Consider the following 18,428-nt stretch of genomic DNA (forward strand, 5'->3'; position numbering starts at 1 on the left):
TTAGATTAATAAAATTTATAAGTGGTATTATAAAATACAAGTATAAAATTACATTGGAATATAGTAGAGGGAAGGCTTCAGTCTCCTTGAAACTTAGGAAAATTTCACTGAGAGTAGACTTGTATCTTAAGGCCTATAAATGTACAAGTTCTACAGGTAAAGAAGAGGAAAAATTTTTTAAAAAGGGATATTTGTTCAGAGAATGCACAAAGAAAAGTGTCTGAGACAGGTCATAGTTTATGGCAGGGAATTTAGGTTGGGGCCAGATTTGTGAGGGACTGCATTATGTGAGTTTGTATTGTATCTTCTATTTGTAGGGAGTTAGTTAAATTTTACAAAAAGAGAAGGAATGTGATCAGGTCTACAGTTTATTAAGACGTCGGCTATATGGAGGATAGAGCTGTGAGAGTCTGAAGGCTGTCCCATCAGTTAGTAGGCAGAGTGCCATGAGACTTGAACAGTAAATATTGAATAAGCATAATCAAAATGTACTCATAATCTGTGTATGAACCCATATATACGTAATCTCCTAAGACTGTAGGCTTACCTGGGAGTGGTTGCAATTTCCTGTTTAGAAAGGGCGGTGGTTAAAAAAACCACCACTACACAGAATTTGAATTCTAATAATGGAATTTTGTCCTTAGGGGAGGGTGGTAATCTTTCCTTAAATACCCAAGCACAGTTAATAGCTAGAGTTAAAAAAAAACAAAATTTGTCCTTGACAGTCTGTCAAACTATAAACCCATAAATACCAGCTCATTCTATATGTTCTAATTTCAGTTAAATTATTTTAAACATGTTTTTCTAAAATTTTTACCATTTGTGAGTGGTGCAAAGAAAAACATCCTAAGGTCCCTGATCTTTCAGGTTTTTCCTCAGGCTGAATTAAATAAATGGCTAATCATCATTCTTGATTATCCTTGTACATTTTAATACTTAAACATTTGAAAAATGCTGTAACCTTGTTATTAATGTTAGTGCTTGGGTAATAACACTTACAGAATTATTGTATTATGTTTGGTTTTCTGCATATACATAGATATGTTTTAGATGGCATGTTCTGACTCATGTAGTATAACTGTAACTGGACAATAAATCATGTTTATTTTAAAAATTTTTTTTAAACTTTTATTTTTGAGAGAGAGACAGATGTGAGCAGGGGAGGGGCAGAGAAAGAGGGAGACACAGAATCCAAAGCAGGCCCCAGGCTCTGAGCTGTCAGCACAGAGCCCGACGCACAGGGCTTGAACTCAAAAACTGTGAGATCGTGACCTGAACTGAAGTCAGACGCTTAACAGACTGAGCCACCCAGGCGCGCCCTGGACAATAAATCATGTTTAAAGGAGTCAATTTGAAAATAGTCTAGTGTGAACAGAAAATTTTAGATTGGGAATTGTTTTCTAGTTTATAAACTATATCTGATTATCTGCTATTAATATTTTAGGTTATAAAAAACAAAGACATGAATAAAAATGTGATGATCTGTGTATTCTTTGTCTTTCATGTCCTTTAAGATAAGAAAGAAATGGATGTTTTCTAAAATAAGCACTAGTAGAAGAATTACTTTGTAACATTTAGTTAAGTCCTTACCTTCCCTATAGAAATGTTATTAACCATTTAGTTTTGTGAACCAAGTGGATGGGCTTCAAATTTTCCGTGACAGAACATCACTAGAGTAATATCTTATTTATTTGGTATCCTTGATTTTTTTCCTGAGTCTGGCATTTAGTTTTAAAAATATTTATTAAGCACAAACTGTGTGAGAGGAACTGTTGTATGCACTCTTCAATGTAAACCAGTTTCCTGGTAACTGATTTATTCGTTTGAGTACTGAAAACTTAATTTTATTTTCTTAAAAAAAATTTTTTTTAACATTTATTCAATTTTGAGAGACAGAGAGTGAGTGGGGAAGGGGCAGAGAGAGAGGGAGACACAGAATCTGAAGCAGGCTCCAGGCTCTGAGCCATTAGCACAGAGCCTGAGACAAGGCTCAAACTCACAGACCTGCGAGGTCATGACCCCAGCTGCAGTCAGATGACGCTTAACTGACTGAGCCACCCCTGTGCCCCTGAAAGCTTAATTTTAACCAGTCTTCCTCCTAAACATTTTAAATGCTTTCTGCCTAGGTAGACATAGAATGGAGAACAATTAAAAATTTAAAATATAGATTCTTGTATTGATTTCCTGTGGCTGCTGTAACAAATTATCCCAGCTTGGTTGCTTAAATGAAGAGAAATCTATTCTCCCAGAATTCTGGAGGCCAGAACTCCAAAACCAGTATCATTAGGCCGATAATCAGAGAGGCTGGTAATCAAAGACTCTGGAGGCTCTAAGGAAGTATCCATTCCTTTCTTCTCCCAGTTTCCTTCCTTGGTTTGTGGCTGCAATACTCATGGACAAGGCCAGCATCTTCAAATCTCTCTCTGGATCCATCTTCACACTGCCTTCTCCTCTTACGTATTTGTGTTCTCCTTTTCTGTCTGTCTTTCATAAGGACACTTGTATTTAGGGCTCATTTAGCTAATCCAGGATAATCTTCCTGTCTCAAGATCCTTAACTTAATTTCATTTGCAAGATCCCCTTTTCCAAATAAGGTATCATTTACAAGTTCTAAGGATTAGGACCTTTATCTTTGGGGGCCATTATTCAGCCTACTACAATCCTCAGACATATTTTAATATCTGGACATGTGCTAGGATACAGAGATTGTAAAAATATACAGAATGTAGGATCCTGGGGCCCTATGAAGTTGTAAAGTCAATTTGCTTTTTATTTCAAGTCCTTGACAGGATCAGACTTTGGATTTCTTTTTTAGAAATACTGACTTTGTAGCTAAAAGAGGTAAGTTGTTTTAAGGCAGTCATGGAAACTTTCTGATACCTTGCTTGAACCATGGTCTGTGAATTTAGGGTCTCAAGTTCATTATTTTTTTTCTCCAAGTCTTCTAGTTACCTTGGAAACAACAAATGAACACCATTAGATGCAAATTTCCAGTAAAAAGTTTGTGGCAGCAACTACTTGATCACCTAAAGCCTTATGTTGATTATAGGTATTTATAGACGATAATTTTTTTTTAAGTTTATTTATTTATTTTGAAAGAGAAAGAGAATACCCGTGCACACACTGGTGGGGAAAGAGCAGAGAGAGGGGGAGAGAGAGAATCCCAAGCAGGCTCCACGCTCAGTGAGGACTTGACGTGGGGCTCCACAATCGTGAGATCATGGCTTGAGCTGAAATCCAGAGTCAGACGCTTAACCAACTGAGGCACCCAGGTGCCCCTACAGGGAATAATTTAATTTCTGCCTTAACATGATGAACTACCAGTGGCTCCTTTACCACTGGTAATAGGATCATTAATGGCCTTAAATCTAGTCAGGTCAGAAAAGTGATTCCAAATTACTATCACTGTGGTTCTGTTACCCTAGAAACCACATTTGGTACCAAAAACTGTATCAGGGTTCAATAGAGAAACAGAACCCTTCACTATTATAGAATAAGGGATTTATGATAGGAATAAGACCTGTGACAACTGTGAGAGAAGCAGGGGAGTCACGGTCAAAAAAGAGAGTGGTGAAGGATTCCTGAGAAGTCACTAAGCAGCCTTCCTGAAAGACTAGTGTGTATACTCAAGTCAGAGCTTTCAAAACCATCTAGGAAGGAAAGCATGTCCTGTAGCCAGAATAGGATCATGTAATGGAGCTGGTGGGAGAGTGTAGAGAAAGCTATCCTCTCTTTGTAGCTGTCTTTCACGTCCACAGTCAAGAGTCTGGTGGAGAGCCTGAGTCCACTCTTACGCAGTAAGATCAGCAGTTGTGAGGAAGAGCTGACCCAGTGCAGGGAAGAGTGAAGATAACTGGAATCTGTTTCTCTGTTTCTGTTTTACCACATGTAATCCTGCAAATTTTCTGAGAGTAATGGCTCTTGCATCACTCTTGTCTTCCTAGTTTTGTGCGGACTTTGTGTTTAGCCAGTTCTAACCTAGCACCATACAGAGTAAAGGACTGTTTGAGTTTATGAGTTTAACGAAGTTGACATAAGGTATCATAATTTTCCTATGATATTTTTCTCTAGCACCTTAGGTTATAGCAGTTTACATACTTATACTATTTCTTTTTTTCTTTAAGTTATAATGTTTATTTTTGAGAGAGAGAGCACATGCATGCATGGGGGAGGGGCAGAGAGAGAGGGGGACAGAGGACCTGAAGCAGGCTCTGCGCTAACAGCAGAGAGCCCAATGTGGGGCTCAAACCCACGAACCACAAGATCATGACCTGAGCCAAAGTCAGACACCCAACTGACTGAGCCACCCAGGCGCCCCTCTTTTTTTTTTTTTTTTTTTTTTTAATTTAGGAGAGTGAGTGTGTGTAAGTGGAGCGGGGGAGAGGGGCAGAGGGAGAGAGAATCTTAAGCAGGCTCCACGCTCAGCATGGAGCCCAATGTGGGGCTTGATCTCATGACCCATGAGATCATGACCCAGTTGCCCCTCAAAGGGGATCTTAGAGCTATACTGTTTTCCAAATGACTGATATTATATAAAGAATACAATAAATAATACTGAACAATTTTAAATCTAAAAATTAGAATGCAAATATGTTTTATATTTGTATAATTGAAGAAATATTTGAGTACTATTGATTTTACTGAATGTAAGAATGGAAATTCTGTAGTCCTGAAAGAATAAGTTAAAAATTGACAGTACTATTATTTACATATAGGTGATATTGCCTTAGGTAAACAGACATTTGACACGTTGAGGAAGAAAGGGAAGGAGAAACAATGAAAAGTTGTTTTACTTAGATTGTAATAGGAACTTTAGGTAGTAAAGAGTTGGTTATTAAGTGTTACTGAGCAGGATTGTGCTTTTCCTTAAGCACTTAAAAGTGAACTAATTTAGTGGAAGTTACTATTTCTATCATAGAAACAAAATTGATTATACCGATAATGTAAATTATCTTCAGTTCATTTTTCTTTCACTTTAATAAAAAAAGAAAGCTTTTGGATTTTCCACAGGATTATTATGGATTTCAAGTATGATGTATTGTTGCTACTTTTAGGGAATGCAGTAGCTACGTTTGAGGTAATTTGAAAGGAAGATATATAGATGCCAGTGTCAGAAGTAGAGGCAGTTGTGATAAATTTTATTTGTCATTATTTAGCATACAGTTATAGGTTGCAGTTTTAAAGTTTGGCATCATGGAGGATAATGGACAAAAAGTTGAAGCTGAGGTCAGTATTTCTGTATGTATTTATTTACTTTTTCTGTTCACACTTGGGAAAATCTTAAAAGATCTGTTTTTACCAATAGATATTTCTGACTAGCATATAATATGAACTTATATTTTCCTATCACTTTGTAATTTGTGTGTTTTCATATGTACTGTATTATGTCATTAACAGCTAGTAGATTATTATATTGTACTTAGGGAGTAGTATATTTCAGAACTACTGTTTAGAAAATGTAAATATAGCTTACTCTAAAAACCATAAGTTAAGAAATTTAGTCTTTTATTTTTACAATAGAAGGAAAATTGATGTGCAGAATTTCTTAGGTACTTAGTTGTCTGTATAAAAATCTATGTAAATTTTATTACAGTTTAAAAATACTGACTAAACATTTGGTCTCTTAGGACTTTTAGTAGCTGGAGATGCATCAGCAAAATACGAATATGATTATTTTTTTTTTAATTTTTTTTTTTAACGTTTATTTATTTTTGAGACAGAGAGAGACAGAGCATGAATGGGGGAGGGTCAGAGAGAGGGAGACACAGAATCTGAAACAGGCTCCGGGCTCTGAGCTGTCAGCACAGGGGCCCGATGCGGGGCTCGAACTCACGGACCGCGAGATCCTGACCTGAGCCGAAGTCGGCGCTCAACCGACTGAGCCACCCAGGCGCCCCTATTATTATTATTTTAAATGTTTATTTATTTTGAGACAGATTGTGCCTGCATGCAAGTGAGGAAGGGGCAGAGAGCGAGGGAGAGAAAATCCCAAGCAGGCTGCACGCTATCAGCATGGAGTCCAGCACGGGGCTCGATCCCAAAACTGTGAGATCATGACCTGAGCCAAAATCAAGAGTCAATCACCTCAGCCACCCAGGGGCTCCCAGATATTATTGTTGCAGTAGAAACAATGAGCTTCATATACAGACCTAAAGATTATACATATACATAATAAGCTTATGGAATAAGTCTGTAGCCAGACTGATTTTCAGATTTATACACAAGGCCTTATCTAAGTCTGAAAAGATGAGTAGAGATTATTGGTATATAACGTTTTAAAGATTTCAAAACTTAGTTAATGCATATCTAATGTAATTAATGATGGTTTATACAACTAATTTCTCACTAATCCTGACTAATTTGGAGGTAGAGGTGGTAGCAGAAGTGTACATTAATGATACTTCATGTAATGTGTGTTGTTTAAAAAATTTAAGCCTTTAATTCAGAATTGGCTGACAATGCATTATAAAGCAAGGATCTTTGGAAGCTATTTTAAAGAAAATTAAAGACATCTAATTAGCATATCAGATGTACTTAATTTGTACCTTCTAGTGTGCTTGTAAAACCTTTTTGTTCTTGGGGCGCCTGGGTGGCTCAGTCGGTTAAGCGGCCAACTTCGGCTCAGGTCATGATCTCACGGTTCGTGAGTTCGAGCCCCGCGTCGGGCTCTGTGCTGACAGCTCAGAGCCTGGAGCCTGTTTCGGATTCTGTGTCTCCCTCTCTCTGACCCTCCCCCGTTCATGCTCTGTCTCTCTCTGTCTCAAAAATAAACGTTAAAAAAAAAAAATTAAAAAAAAAAACAAAAAACCTTTTTGTTCTTGGGGCACCTGGGTGGCTCAGTCTGAGTGTCTTGATTTTGACTCAGGTCAAGATTCCAGGGTCATAGGATGGAGCCCAGTGTCTAGTCCCCCCTACCTTCACGCTCCCTGGCTAAGCATAGAGCCTGCTTAAGATTCTCACCCTCTGTTCCTCTCCCCTACTTCCACTCTCACTCTCAAAATAAAAAATAAATAGCTACCAAGAACCTCTTGGAACTCTAAAGAGGCTTACTAATATTTTTTTGTACAAAGTGCAAAAATATTTTAATTAAGCCATCATCCAAACTCATCAAGTTGCAGTGAATGAAGTTATGTTGTACATATGTTATAAAATGGGATTTAAAAATAATAAAACTAGGAGTGCCTGGATGGCTCTGTCAGTTAAGTGTCCAGCTCTTAATTTTGGCTAAGGTAATGATCTCATTGCTTGTGAGTTTGAGCCCTGCATCAGGCTCTGCATTGACTGTGTGGAACCTGCTTCAGATTCTCTCTTCCTTTCTCTCTTTGTCCTTTGCCTGCTCGTGCTCTCCCTCTCTCTCAAAATAAATAAGTAAACTTAAAAAAAAAATAAAAAATAAGAAAACTAAAAATAAATAAATAAATGAATAAATAAAAATAAAACTAATTTTATAAATACCAAATTTATAACAATTCAGAGGAAAAACAGTGATTGGAAAGCAAGTGCAAGTTCTATTAGAGTGACTAACCAAACCCTGAAATACCCCTTGTGCAAAGGACTTTTATTTTATTATTTTTTTAAATGTAATTTACTGTCAAATTGGCTAACATACAGTGTGTACAGTGTGCTTTTGGTTTTGGCAGTAAATTCCCATGGTTCATCACTTACATATAACACCCAGTGCTCATCCCAACAAGTGCCCTCCTCAATGCCCATCACCCATTTCCCCCCTTCCCCAACCCTCCCATCAACCCTCAGTTTGTTCTCTGTATTTAAGAGTCTCTTGTGGTTTGCCTCCCTCCCTCTCTGTAACTTTTTTTCCCCCTTCCCTTCCCCCATGGTCTTCTGTTAGGTTTCTCAAGTTCCACATATAAGTGAAACATATGATATCTGTCTTTCTCTAACTTATTTCACTTACCATAATACCTTCCAGTTCCATCCACGTTGCTGCAAATGGCATGATTTCATTCTTTCTCATTGCCAAGTAGTATTCTGTTGTATATGTAAACCACATCTTCTTTATCCATTCATCAGTTGATGGACATTTGGGCTCTTTCCATAATCTGGCTGTTGTTGAAAGCTCTGCTATAAACATTGGGATACATGTGCCCCTGTGCATCAGCACTCCTGTATCCCTTGAATAAATCTAGTAGTGCTATTGCTGGGTCATAAGGTAGTTCTATTTTTAATTTTTTGAGGAACCTCCACACTTTTCCAGAGCGGCTGCACCAGTTTGCATTCCCACCAGCAGTGCAAGAGGGTTCCCGTTTCTCCACATCCTCGCCAGCATCCGTAGTTTCCTGTGTTGTTCATTTTAGCCATTCTGACAGGTATGAGGTGGTATCTCGGTGTGGTTTTGATTTGTATTTCCCTGATCATGAGTGACATTGAGCATCTCTTCATGTGTCGGTTGGCCATCTGGATGTCTTCTTTGGAAAAGTATCTATTCATGTCTTCTGCCCATTTCTTCACTACATTATTTGTATTTCAGGTGTTGAGTTTGGTAAGTTCTTTATAGATTTTGGATACTAACCTTTTATTCGATATGTCATTTGCAAATATCTTTTCCCATTCTGTCGGTTGCCTTTTGGTCTTGTTGATTTTTTCCTTTGCAGTGCAGAAGCTTTTACTCTTGATGAGGTCCTAATAGTTCATTTTTGCTTTTAATTCCCTTGCCTTTGGAGATGTGTCGAGCAAGAAATTGCTGTGGCCAAGGTCAAAGAGGTTGTTGCCTGTTTTCTCCTCTATGGTTTTGATGGTTTCCTGTCTCACATTTAGGTCTTTCATCCATTTTGAGTTTATTTTTGTGTATGGTGTAAGAAAGTGGTCTAGTTTCATTCTTCTGCATGTTCCTGTCCAGTTCTCCCAGCACCATTTGTTAAAGAGACTGTCTTTTTTCCATTGGATGCTCTTTCCTGCTTTGTCAAAGATTAGTTGGCCATACATTTTGGGTTCAATTCTGGGTTCCCTATTCTATTCCATTGGTCTTTGTGTCTGTTTTTGTGCCAATACCATACTGTCTTGATGGTTACAGCTTTGTAGTAGAGGCTAAAGTCTGGGATTGTGATGCCTCCCACTTTTGTTTTCTTTTTCAATATTACTTTGGCTATTTGGGGTCTTTTGTGGTTCCATACAAATTTTAGGATTGCTCTAGCTTTGAAAAGAATGCCTGTGCAATTTTGATTGGGATTGCCTTGAAAGTGTAGATTGCTTTGGGTAGTATTGACATATTAACGATATTTATTCTTCCAATCCATTAGCATGGAATGTGTTGTTGGTTTGTTTTTTTTTTTTTTTTTTTTCCATTTCTTTGTGTCTTCTTCAATTTCTGCAAAGGACTTTTAGAAGTACTAGCAGTGTGGGGTACCTAGGTGGCTCAGTCGGTTGAGTGTTTGACTCTTGATTTCAGCTTAGGTCATGATCTCATGGTTTGTGGCATTGAGCCCCACATTGGGCTCTGTGCTGAAAGAGTGGAGCCTGCTTGGAATTCTCTCTCTCCTCTGTCCCTGCCCTTCCCTCTACTCGTGGGTGCATTCACATGTGCATACTCTCTCTCTCTCTCTCTCTCAAAATAAATAAAACATTAAAAAAAACCAGTATTGGCAGTATGATTGCTGTATCAAATCACACATACACAAAGATTGCATTTATATATTGTTGTTATTTAATACAATAATTAAACAACAAATAATTGTACAATAGTTCATTATTATATGTGTTATATATTACTATATACACTCAAAGTTTATAATTTAAAAATTCAGTCAGGGGAGCCTAGCTGGCTCAGTAGATTTAGCATCTGACTCTTGATTTTGGCTCAGGTCATGATCCTAGGGTCATGGGATTGAGCCCCACATCAGGATCTGCTCTGAGTGTGGAGCCTGCTTAAGGTTCTCTCTCTCTTTCTCCCTCTGCTCCTCTCTCCTATTCGTGCACACACACACTCTCTCTCTAAAGTGAAACAAAATAATAAAATGAAAAGAAAAATTCAGGCAAAAGTTTTAGATGAAAAAATTGAAATTAGATTAACAGAATTGTGTGTTTATGTGTGTTAGAACTGGAAGAGACTTGAAAACTCATATAAAATGTTAAATTTTAGAAAAAGAGCTTAAAATTCTTGTGGTTGATATAATGTTTAGAAACGACTTTAAAATTTTTAAGAAAATTGATAAATTTATTTTTTTTAATTTCTTTTCAATGTTTATTTTATCGAGAGAGAGAGAGAAAGAGCGCGCGCGCACGCGCTTGCAAGCGCAAGTGGGGGCGGGGCAGAGAGAAGGAGACACAGAATCCAAAGCAGGCTCCAGGCTCTGAGCTGTCAGCACAGAGCCTGACGCACAGGGCTCAAACTCAGGAGCCTTGAGATCATGACCCGACCCAAAGTTGGATGCTCAACCGGGTGAGCCACCCAGGCACCCCTAAATTTAAATTTTTAAAAGGAAAAGAATGCTAAATGTTTATCAGTAGGAGAATGGGTAAATAAAAGGTCTACTCATTTGATGGAGCATTGGAGCTGTTAAAAGCAATGAGCTAGGTCTGTGTATCAGATGCTGAATAAAGTAAGGAAAACGCTGAATAAAGTATGCAGTTTGTTGTTATGTATATATATTAAAGTACTTATGGCTTATGATTATATCTATATATGTATAAAGAATTTTTAATAGTAGACTAGAAATATATACTCTAAACTCATAATAGGTTCCTACTGAGGAGGGGGAAAGGAATGGGATTTAGAGTTGTGGCTTATTGGGGGACTTTGACTTTAATCACTTTAATCGTAATGTTATTCCTTTACAAAAGGGAAGATAAACAAATGTGACAAGATTGAGACTTATCAGTTCTGGGTGATGTAATCATAGATGTTATGTTCTTGGTACTTTTGTTTTTAAAAATTTATTTTTAATGTTTATTTATTTTTGATAGAGAGAGAGCATGAGCAGGGGAGGGGAAGAGAGAAAGAGGGAGACACAGAATCCAAAACGGGCTCTAGGCTGTGAGCTGTCAGCACAGAGCCTGACACAGGGCTCGAACTCACAAACTTCAAGTTCATTACCTGAGCCAAAGCCAGATGCTTAACCATTTGAGCCACCCAGGTGCCCTGTTCTTGGTACTTTATTGAATTTTAACATTCCATTTTTTTCCTTCAAGAAAGGAAAGGAAAAGGTGGAACTTTGTGATTACAAGACTTTATTTTCCATGTAATAAAGAAGCCCAAAAGGTTGTTAGAATACTTTTAAGTGGAAATATGAAATGGTCTAGGTGCTTTATTTCACCTTTGCTACTAAAGTCCTGGGGTTTAGGGTTTTCCAAAAAACTGAAATAAAAATTATTGACAGAATCTATACCAGATATAGATGTTTTTGGGTAATTGATGATGGTTGAAGTTTTTACTAATTAAGTTTTCTACATTTTTCTTATTTTTAATATTTTATTTGTTCATTTGTTTATTTTAGAGAGAGAGCATGAGCAGGATTGAGGGGCAGAGAGAAAGAGAGAGAGACACAGAGAGAGAGAGACAGAGAGAGAGAGAGAATCCCAGCAGGCTCCACATTCAGCGTGGAGCCTGACGCAGGGCTTGTGACCTGAGCCATAATCAAGAGTCAGAGGCTCAACTGACTGGACCACCCAGCCTTCCCAGTTTTCAACATTTTTTAAAGAATATACTGGCTTTTTAAAATAATTAAAAGTATTAAATGCTATTTTCAAAAAACAGAAGCCAAAACAAAGCCATCAGAATGAAATAGTGTCATTTACTTTAGTAATCAAAAAGAGTGCATTTTTCAGGTCTTAGCTGTTAAAGGTGAAAGTGGAACATCTAAGCATTCTTACTCTTCTGATCCTGCTATAAATCTGAGAGCCTCACTGAACCCCCAGTGAGTTCAGGGAGCTTAGTAACTAGAGACCTTAAAAAATGTGGGTAGCAATTTGTTGACTAGTTCATAAGGCTTTGACAGTGAATTGAATAAAGCTACATTTGTGAGAGAACTTAGTACAGTTCCTTGTTGATTATTGGTATGCAAATTTCTTAGATAGAAAATTTTAATGAAACAATAATATGGAAACCGGAGGATTAGCAATTCCTGAAAGGATAAAAAAAGGGCAATTAGGTGGCAAGAGAAGAAAATGTAGGGAGGACTAAAATTAAATCTTAAATATAAGATTGTTTAGAGGTTGTGTTCAATAATAATGAGAAACTGTTGTACACTTTAAAATGAAGAAACAGTATTAATCTTATAAATTATAGAAGTGGAACATAATCTTCATTTTGGTAGATTTCTTATTTATGAATTTGCTGTGAATTTATGGTTTGCATTAAATGAAAATATTTAGTTTTACCTGTATTGTACTCCAAAACCAACCTATGTATTTGTATAATCTTAGAAATACTCGTATTTTTTTCCATTTTGAGCTTATACATTCCTTAGGCAGAATTATAAATTAAATTGCAATTCTTTACAGTTGATCTAGTACCAATGATCATTTGATTGTATATATTTTACTTTTCAAGTTTGTATTAGAAAAACAATCCAATTTTTTCCTGCTGTGTGTCTCCTTTCCTCCTCCTCCAGAACACTTCACTTCTGACATTTTTGGTCATCAAATGTTGGGGAGGAGATGTGGTTTCCTCACCTCAAGCCATTCTCTGTGACACCAGCTGGGTATCCTACAATTTAACTTGTATTCTGACACTATCTACCTGCAGATAGTGTCAGATCCTATGGATTGGCGTTTCACTCCCATAAGACTGCTCCCACCCTAGTTCAGATGCCAGTCGCAAGTAGTAAGTAGGTCACCAGATTACCCATAACTCTAATTTGGCTACAAATGGGAGGTTCCCACCATCCCCTCCTCAACTTGGATTAACTTGCTACAGTGGCTCATATAACTCAGAGAAACACTTCCTGTATCAGTTTATTAAAGGATGTGATAAAGGATACAGATGAACAATTAGATAGATACATAAGTACCAGGTTTCAGAGGGCCCTGAGTGCAAGAGCTTCTGTCCCTGTGGAGTTGGGATGTGTTATCCTCATGCTGTGTATAGCTTGTTATCCTGAAAGCTCTCTGAACTTCATACTACTGGAATTTTTATGGAGTTTTCGTTACATAGGCATGATCAGTTGATCACCCAGGAAATGACGAGGGTTTCAGGAACCCTGTGTCAGGAACCAGGGCCAAAGACCAAATATTAGAACAAAAGATGCTCCTAGTGCTCTTATCACTAAGGAAATCACAAGGGTTTCAGGAACCCTGTGTCAAGAGCTAGGGGCAGATACCAATATATATTTTTTCTATTATCTCACATACTTAAAAAAATACATTGTAACTGTATTAATAATTAAGATCTGAATTATCAAGGCAAATGTATTGATGTTGTACATGTTTGGAAATGGAAAAGCAAAATAGTAAAGATAGTACATCCTGGCTTAGAATCTGACCTTTAAAATTCATTTGAAAAGAAAGTAGGGCACTGCTGTTGTAACAGGTACATTTTTACGATCTTAGTTGCACAATAAACAAAGACTTCCTTGAATAGATTTTCCAGGAGAATCAGATGCCTATGCCAAATGTAGATTGCTGGGAACTTGCACTGCTTCCACACAGAGATAAAGTCCATCAGATGTCCTCTGGAATTCTACAATAACACATAGTGAGAGCTAGGGAACCTGGTATTTAACTATATAACTTAATATTTCCAATTAGTAATTATATGACCTTGAACAAGTCATCTAACTTCTCTGTTCACTATTTTCTTCAGTTTAAAATGAAGAGATTTGTACTAGATGATTTCTAAAGCATCTTCTATCTCTAAAATGCCGTAATTTCATTTCACATTAGGACTCTTGCTAATGCAGATTTACAAAAGTGAGATGGTTAATACATAAATCTATGTATTCTTTCCTCTAGGTTTGATGCTCTTATTTATATATGGCAAAAAGAGATATATTATTCAAATTTTCTCTCTGATATTCATATAAAGTACTTAAGGTAATTTTTTTCAATCATTTTTTTTTCACTATTGAAAATTTTATCCTCGTATTTATGGTGCTACAATGTTTGGATTTGGAGCATATTCAATTTGAGATAGGAACTGCTAAATTTAATAAGCTAGACTTTGTTCCTTCAAGGATAGGCTCTCTCTGTTACCATGGTACTTGGCCTACTATAGGCACCAAATAATGACTATTGGATCTATTTGAATATATTATATTGCTATTTTAATGATTATGAGGTGAGGAAAGATAGTGGATCATATTACTAGAGCCATAAAGGGTGGCTTGGTTGTGAGAGCTATAAAGAAATATATAATAAAAAGTGTTCATATTAACAAAACTTAGGATGGAAGATGGAATCATGGAAAGGATAGTATTGGCCTGAAGAATAGACTAACAGAACATCATTGGTATTAATCCAAAGGAATTAGAGCCAAAATCAAAGTATGAGGAAAGCCTGTTGAGGAATGCTACTACTTAGTACATCCTCAGTCTTTTTTTTTTTTTTAAGGTTATTTATTTATTTATTTATTTATTTAGAGAGCAAGTGCATGCACACGAATGGGGGAGGGGCAGAGAGAGAGAATCCCAAGGAGGTTCTGCACTGCCAGCACAGAGCCCGCTTTGGGGCTCAAACTCACAGACTGTGAGATCATGACCTGAGCCAAAATCAAGAGTCAGATGCATAACCAACTGAGCCATGGAGGCACCCCTGTCCTCAGTCTTTGATCAACTTTGTTGATTTGTGATTTACACACAATAATATGTGTCCTTTTTAAATGTACAGTTCAGTGAGTTACAATAAGTGAATAGAATTGTATAATCATCACACAGTCAAGATACAGAATATTTCCATTATCACCAACAATTCCTTGCTATCCCTTTGCAGTCAACCTCCAACCTCAACCCCTGGCCACAGTCTGAATCTGTCACTGCAAATTACTTTTGCCCTTTTTAGAATTTCATAAAAATGGATCATATAGTGTATACAGTTTTGTCTATAAACTTTTTTGTTTAATTTCTTTTTAAGATTCATTGATGCTTTACCATACATCAGTATTTCATTTCTTTTTATTGCTAAGTAGTATTCCATCATGGATGTACCACAGTATGTTTAGTAATTCACCTGTTAATGGGCATTTGGGTTATTTACAGTTTTTGAATGTTATAAATGAAATTCACATGAATAATTATATACGAGCATTATCGATAAATGTTTTCAGATCTCTTGGGTATACCTAAGAGTGGAATTTCTAGGTCATTTGAAAAGATTATTATTTTTTAAAATAAACTACCAAAGTGTTATTCAAAGTGGTTGTATCACTTAATAGTCCCACTAGCAATGTAAGACCTCTGTTTGCTCTAAACCCACTCCATTGCTTGGTAGCATCAATTTAAAAATTTTTGCCATTCTAGTAGGTACATAATGGTATCTCATTGTGGTTTTAATTTGTATTTCTGTAATGACTATGATGTTGAACATCTTTTCATGTGCCTATTAGCCATTCATTCATCTTTTTTGATGAAATGTTTATTCAAATCTTTTGCTCATGGGTTGTTTGTCTTGTACTTACTGTGTTGTAAGAGTTCTGTATATATTCTGGACACAAAGCCATTGTCAGATAGATGTATTGAGAATATTTTCTTCCATCATGTGGTTTGCCTTTATTTTTATAGTATCTTTGGAAGAACAGTTTTAAATTAATGATATCCAATTTATCCATATTTTTCTTTTATGGTTTGTGTTTTTTGTATCTAAGAAATCTTTGCATATTCCTAAGTGTCTGCATTTTTCTCTTGTTTTCTTCTTGAATATTTATAGCTTTAGCTTTTATGACAGGTCTGTGATTCATTTCTAGTTAAATATTTGGTGTGAGATAAATAAGGATAGAGATTCACTTAAAAATGGAGCTCCTGGATGGCTCAGTTGGTTGAGTGTCTGACTCTTGATATTAGTTCAGGTCATGATCTCACCTTTCATGGGATCAAACCCCATGTAGGGCTCTGTGCTGACAATGTAGAGCCTGCTTAGGATTCTCTCCCTCTCAGGTACATGCACATGAACTCTCTCTCTCAAAATAAATAAACATTTTTAAAAAATAAAAAGAATACAGTTGTCTTGTTCTAGAATTATTTCTTTTTGTTACCATTGTCAAGGTCATTTGACCAAATATGTATGGACTTAACTTCTGGACTATATTCTGTTCCATTGATCTGTACTTTTGTCCTGTGTCAATACCAGTTTTAATTATTAGAGCTTTATAGAAAGTGTGGACTTTCAGTTTAACTTCTTTATTTTTTCTTTTCAAAATTGTTTTGGTTGTCTAAGTCCTTTGTATTTCCATAGAAATTTTATTTTTAAAGTTTATTTATTTTGAGAGAGAGTGTGCTCATGAGTGGGGGAAGGGTAGACAGAGAGGGAGAGAGAGAATCCCATGCAGGCTCCATGCTGCCAGTGCAGAACCTGACATGGGGCTCGATCTCACAAACTGTGAGATCTGTGAGAACATGACCTGTGCTGAAATCAAGAGCTGGACACTCAACCCACTGAGCCACCCAGGTGCCCCTCCATATAAATTTTTAAATCAGCTTGTCAGTTTCTACCAAAAACCTATAGGGATTTTGCTTGGAATTGCACTGAATCTTTACATCATTTGGAAGCAAATGATGAGTGGAGGAGAAGTGAACTGGCCACACATACTGCATTAAGTTCTTCCTCAAAAGAGGCTCTTGGTGGAGCATCTCCATGTTTGCAAGAGTTATGGTGGTTGATACCGTTGTTCAGATCTTCTGTATTCTTACTGGCGGGTTTTGGTGTGCATGTGTGTGTATTCTATTAATTACTGAAAAAAGTAGGTTAAAACCTCACATTATGTCTTATGGCTTTACCTGTTGTTGTTTTTTAATATGTTAGTTTTTGTCCCATGTGTTTTGAAGCTATGTTATTAGGCACATATTCATTTATAACTGGCTATATCTTACTGATGTATTGACTCTTTTATCATTATGGAATGTCCTTCTTTCATTCTAGAAATAATTCTTATGTAATTGTTTTTTGCCTGATCATAATTTAGCCTCTCCAACCTCAGTCAGTTAAGTGTCTGACTTCAGCTTAGGTCATGATCTCATGGTTCATGAGTTCAAGCCCCACATCAGGTTCTCTGCTTTCAGCACAGAGCCTGCTTTGGATTCTCTGTCCTCCTCTCTCTCTGCCCCTCCCCTGTTTGTGTTCTCTGTCTGTCTCTCTCAAAATAAATAAATAAACTTAAAAAATTTTTTAGAAATTAAAAAAAAAAAAAAGATCTGGGGTCGCTAGCCAGTTTGTCTTATTTTCTTCACCTTCCTGAGTCTTCTAGTACTTACTTTTTGTCTTTGGTCCAGGGTTTATAGTTATGATTAGCAGGAAGAAAAGGGTGGAATGCACTTACTCATTCTTGTCTGGAACCAGAAGTCTCATAATGATTTTTAATAAATGTTTCTGTATTTTCTAATTTTGTTTATTTGCCCTAATTATTTTGTTTTTCAGGCAAATGAAGATAAAACAATGTCCGCCAACCTAAAATACCTTTCCTTGGGAATTTTGGTCTTTCAGACTACCAGTTTGGTTCTAACGATGCGTTATTCTAGGACTTTAAAAGAAGAGGGACCTCGTTATCTATCTTCTACAGCAGTGGTTGTTGCTGAACTTTTGAAAATAATGGCCTGCATTTTATTAGTCTACAAAGATAGCAGTAAGTTTTTTGGTTTTCTGTTTTCAAGACATTACAATTTACTTGATTATTTTGGTGTTATTTACATATGATATATATATATATGTATATATATATATATATGTATATATATATACATACATACATACATTCATATGTATACATATATATATACAGACACATATATGTATAATGTTAACTACACATTTGAACACTATTGCCTTATCTAATGTTCTACTATTACAGACATTTCAATATTTTTCATTTTCTTAAGACAGTTTTAGTCTAGTAACGAAGACATTTTATTCTGATCTATATCATGATTCATGTCTTCCAGTTAATGCTGTAAATATGAAATATAGCTTCTTGCATTTATAATAATTTGAGAATAAGTAAATTCTATATAGTTCTGTAACTTTTAGAAATTTAGAGAAGTCACAATTTTTTACTGAAGTCAAGCCTTTTTATATTATTTGTTGCATTGGTTAGTCTAGTGGTGACTAATTTGATACATTTTAAGAAAAAAACAACTTTATTGAGATATAATTCATATACCATATAATTCACAGGTTTTGAAGTATAAAATTCTGTGTTTTGGGGTATATTGCATTATTCTTTGAAATTGTAGTACAATATATTTTTACACACATATATATCATAAAATTTGCAACTTTAACCACTTTTAAGTATAATTCAGTGGCATTAATTATATTCACAATGTTGTACA

The 18,428-nt window shown here is 36.2% G+C and overlaps 1 protein-coding gene across 5 annotated transcripts in view; it reads left to right on the forward strand.

Moving 5' to 3' along the window:
* Positions 1-18,428, forward strand: part of SLC35A3 (solute carrier family 35 member A3) — a 52,465-nt gene that overhangs the window by 11,571 nt on the left and 22,466 nt on the right. For 3 of the 5 annotated variants that reach the window (XM_042953027.1, XM_042953022.1, XM_042953024.1), the window contains exon 2: positions 17,518-17,722. In XM_042953027.1, coding sequence (XP_042808961.1) covers positions 17,536-17,722 — 187 coding nt within the window. In that variant the 5' untranslated portion in view covers positions 17,518-17,535. Of the gene's footprint in view, positions 1-8,297; positions 8,328-13,903; positions 13,987-17,517; positions 17,723-18,428 lie in introns of those variants that run through there. The other 2 variants (XM_042953026.1, XM_042953025.1) reach the window with 2 other exon arrangements.

Source organism: Panthera leo, chromosome C1 (genome assembly GCF_018350215.1).
Source record: "Panthera leo isolate Ple1 chromosome C1, P.leo_Ple1_pat1.1, whole genome shotgun sequence".
In the NCBI taxonomy this organism is placed as follows: domain Eukaryota; kingdom Metazoa; phylum Chordata; class Mammalia; order Carnivora; family Felidae; genus Panthera; species Panthera leo.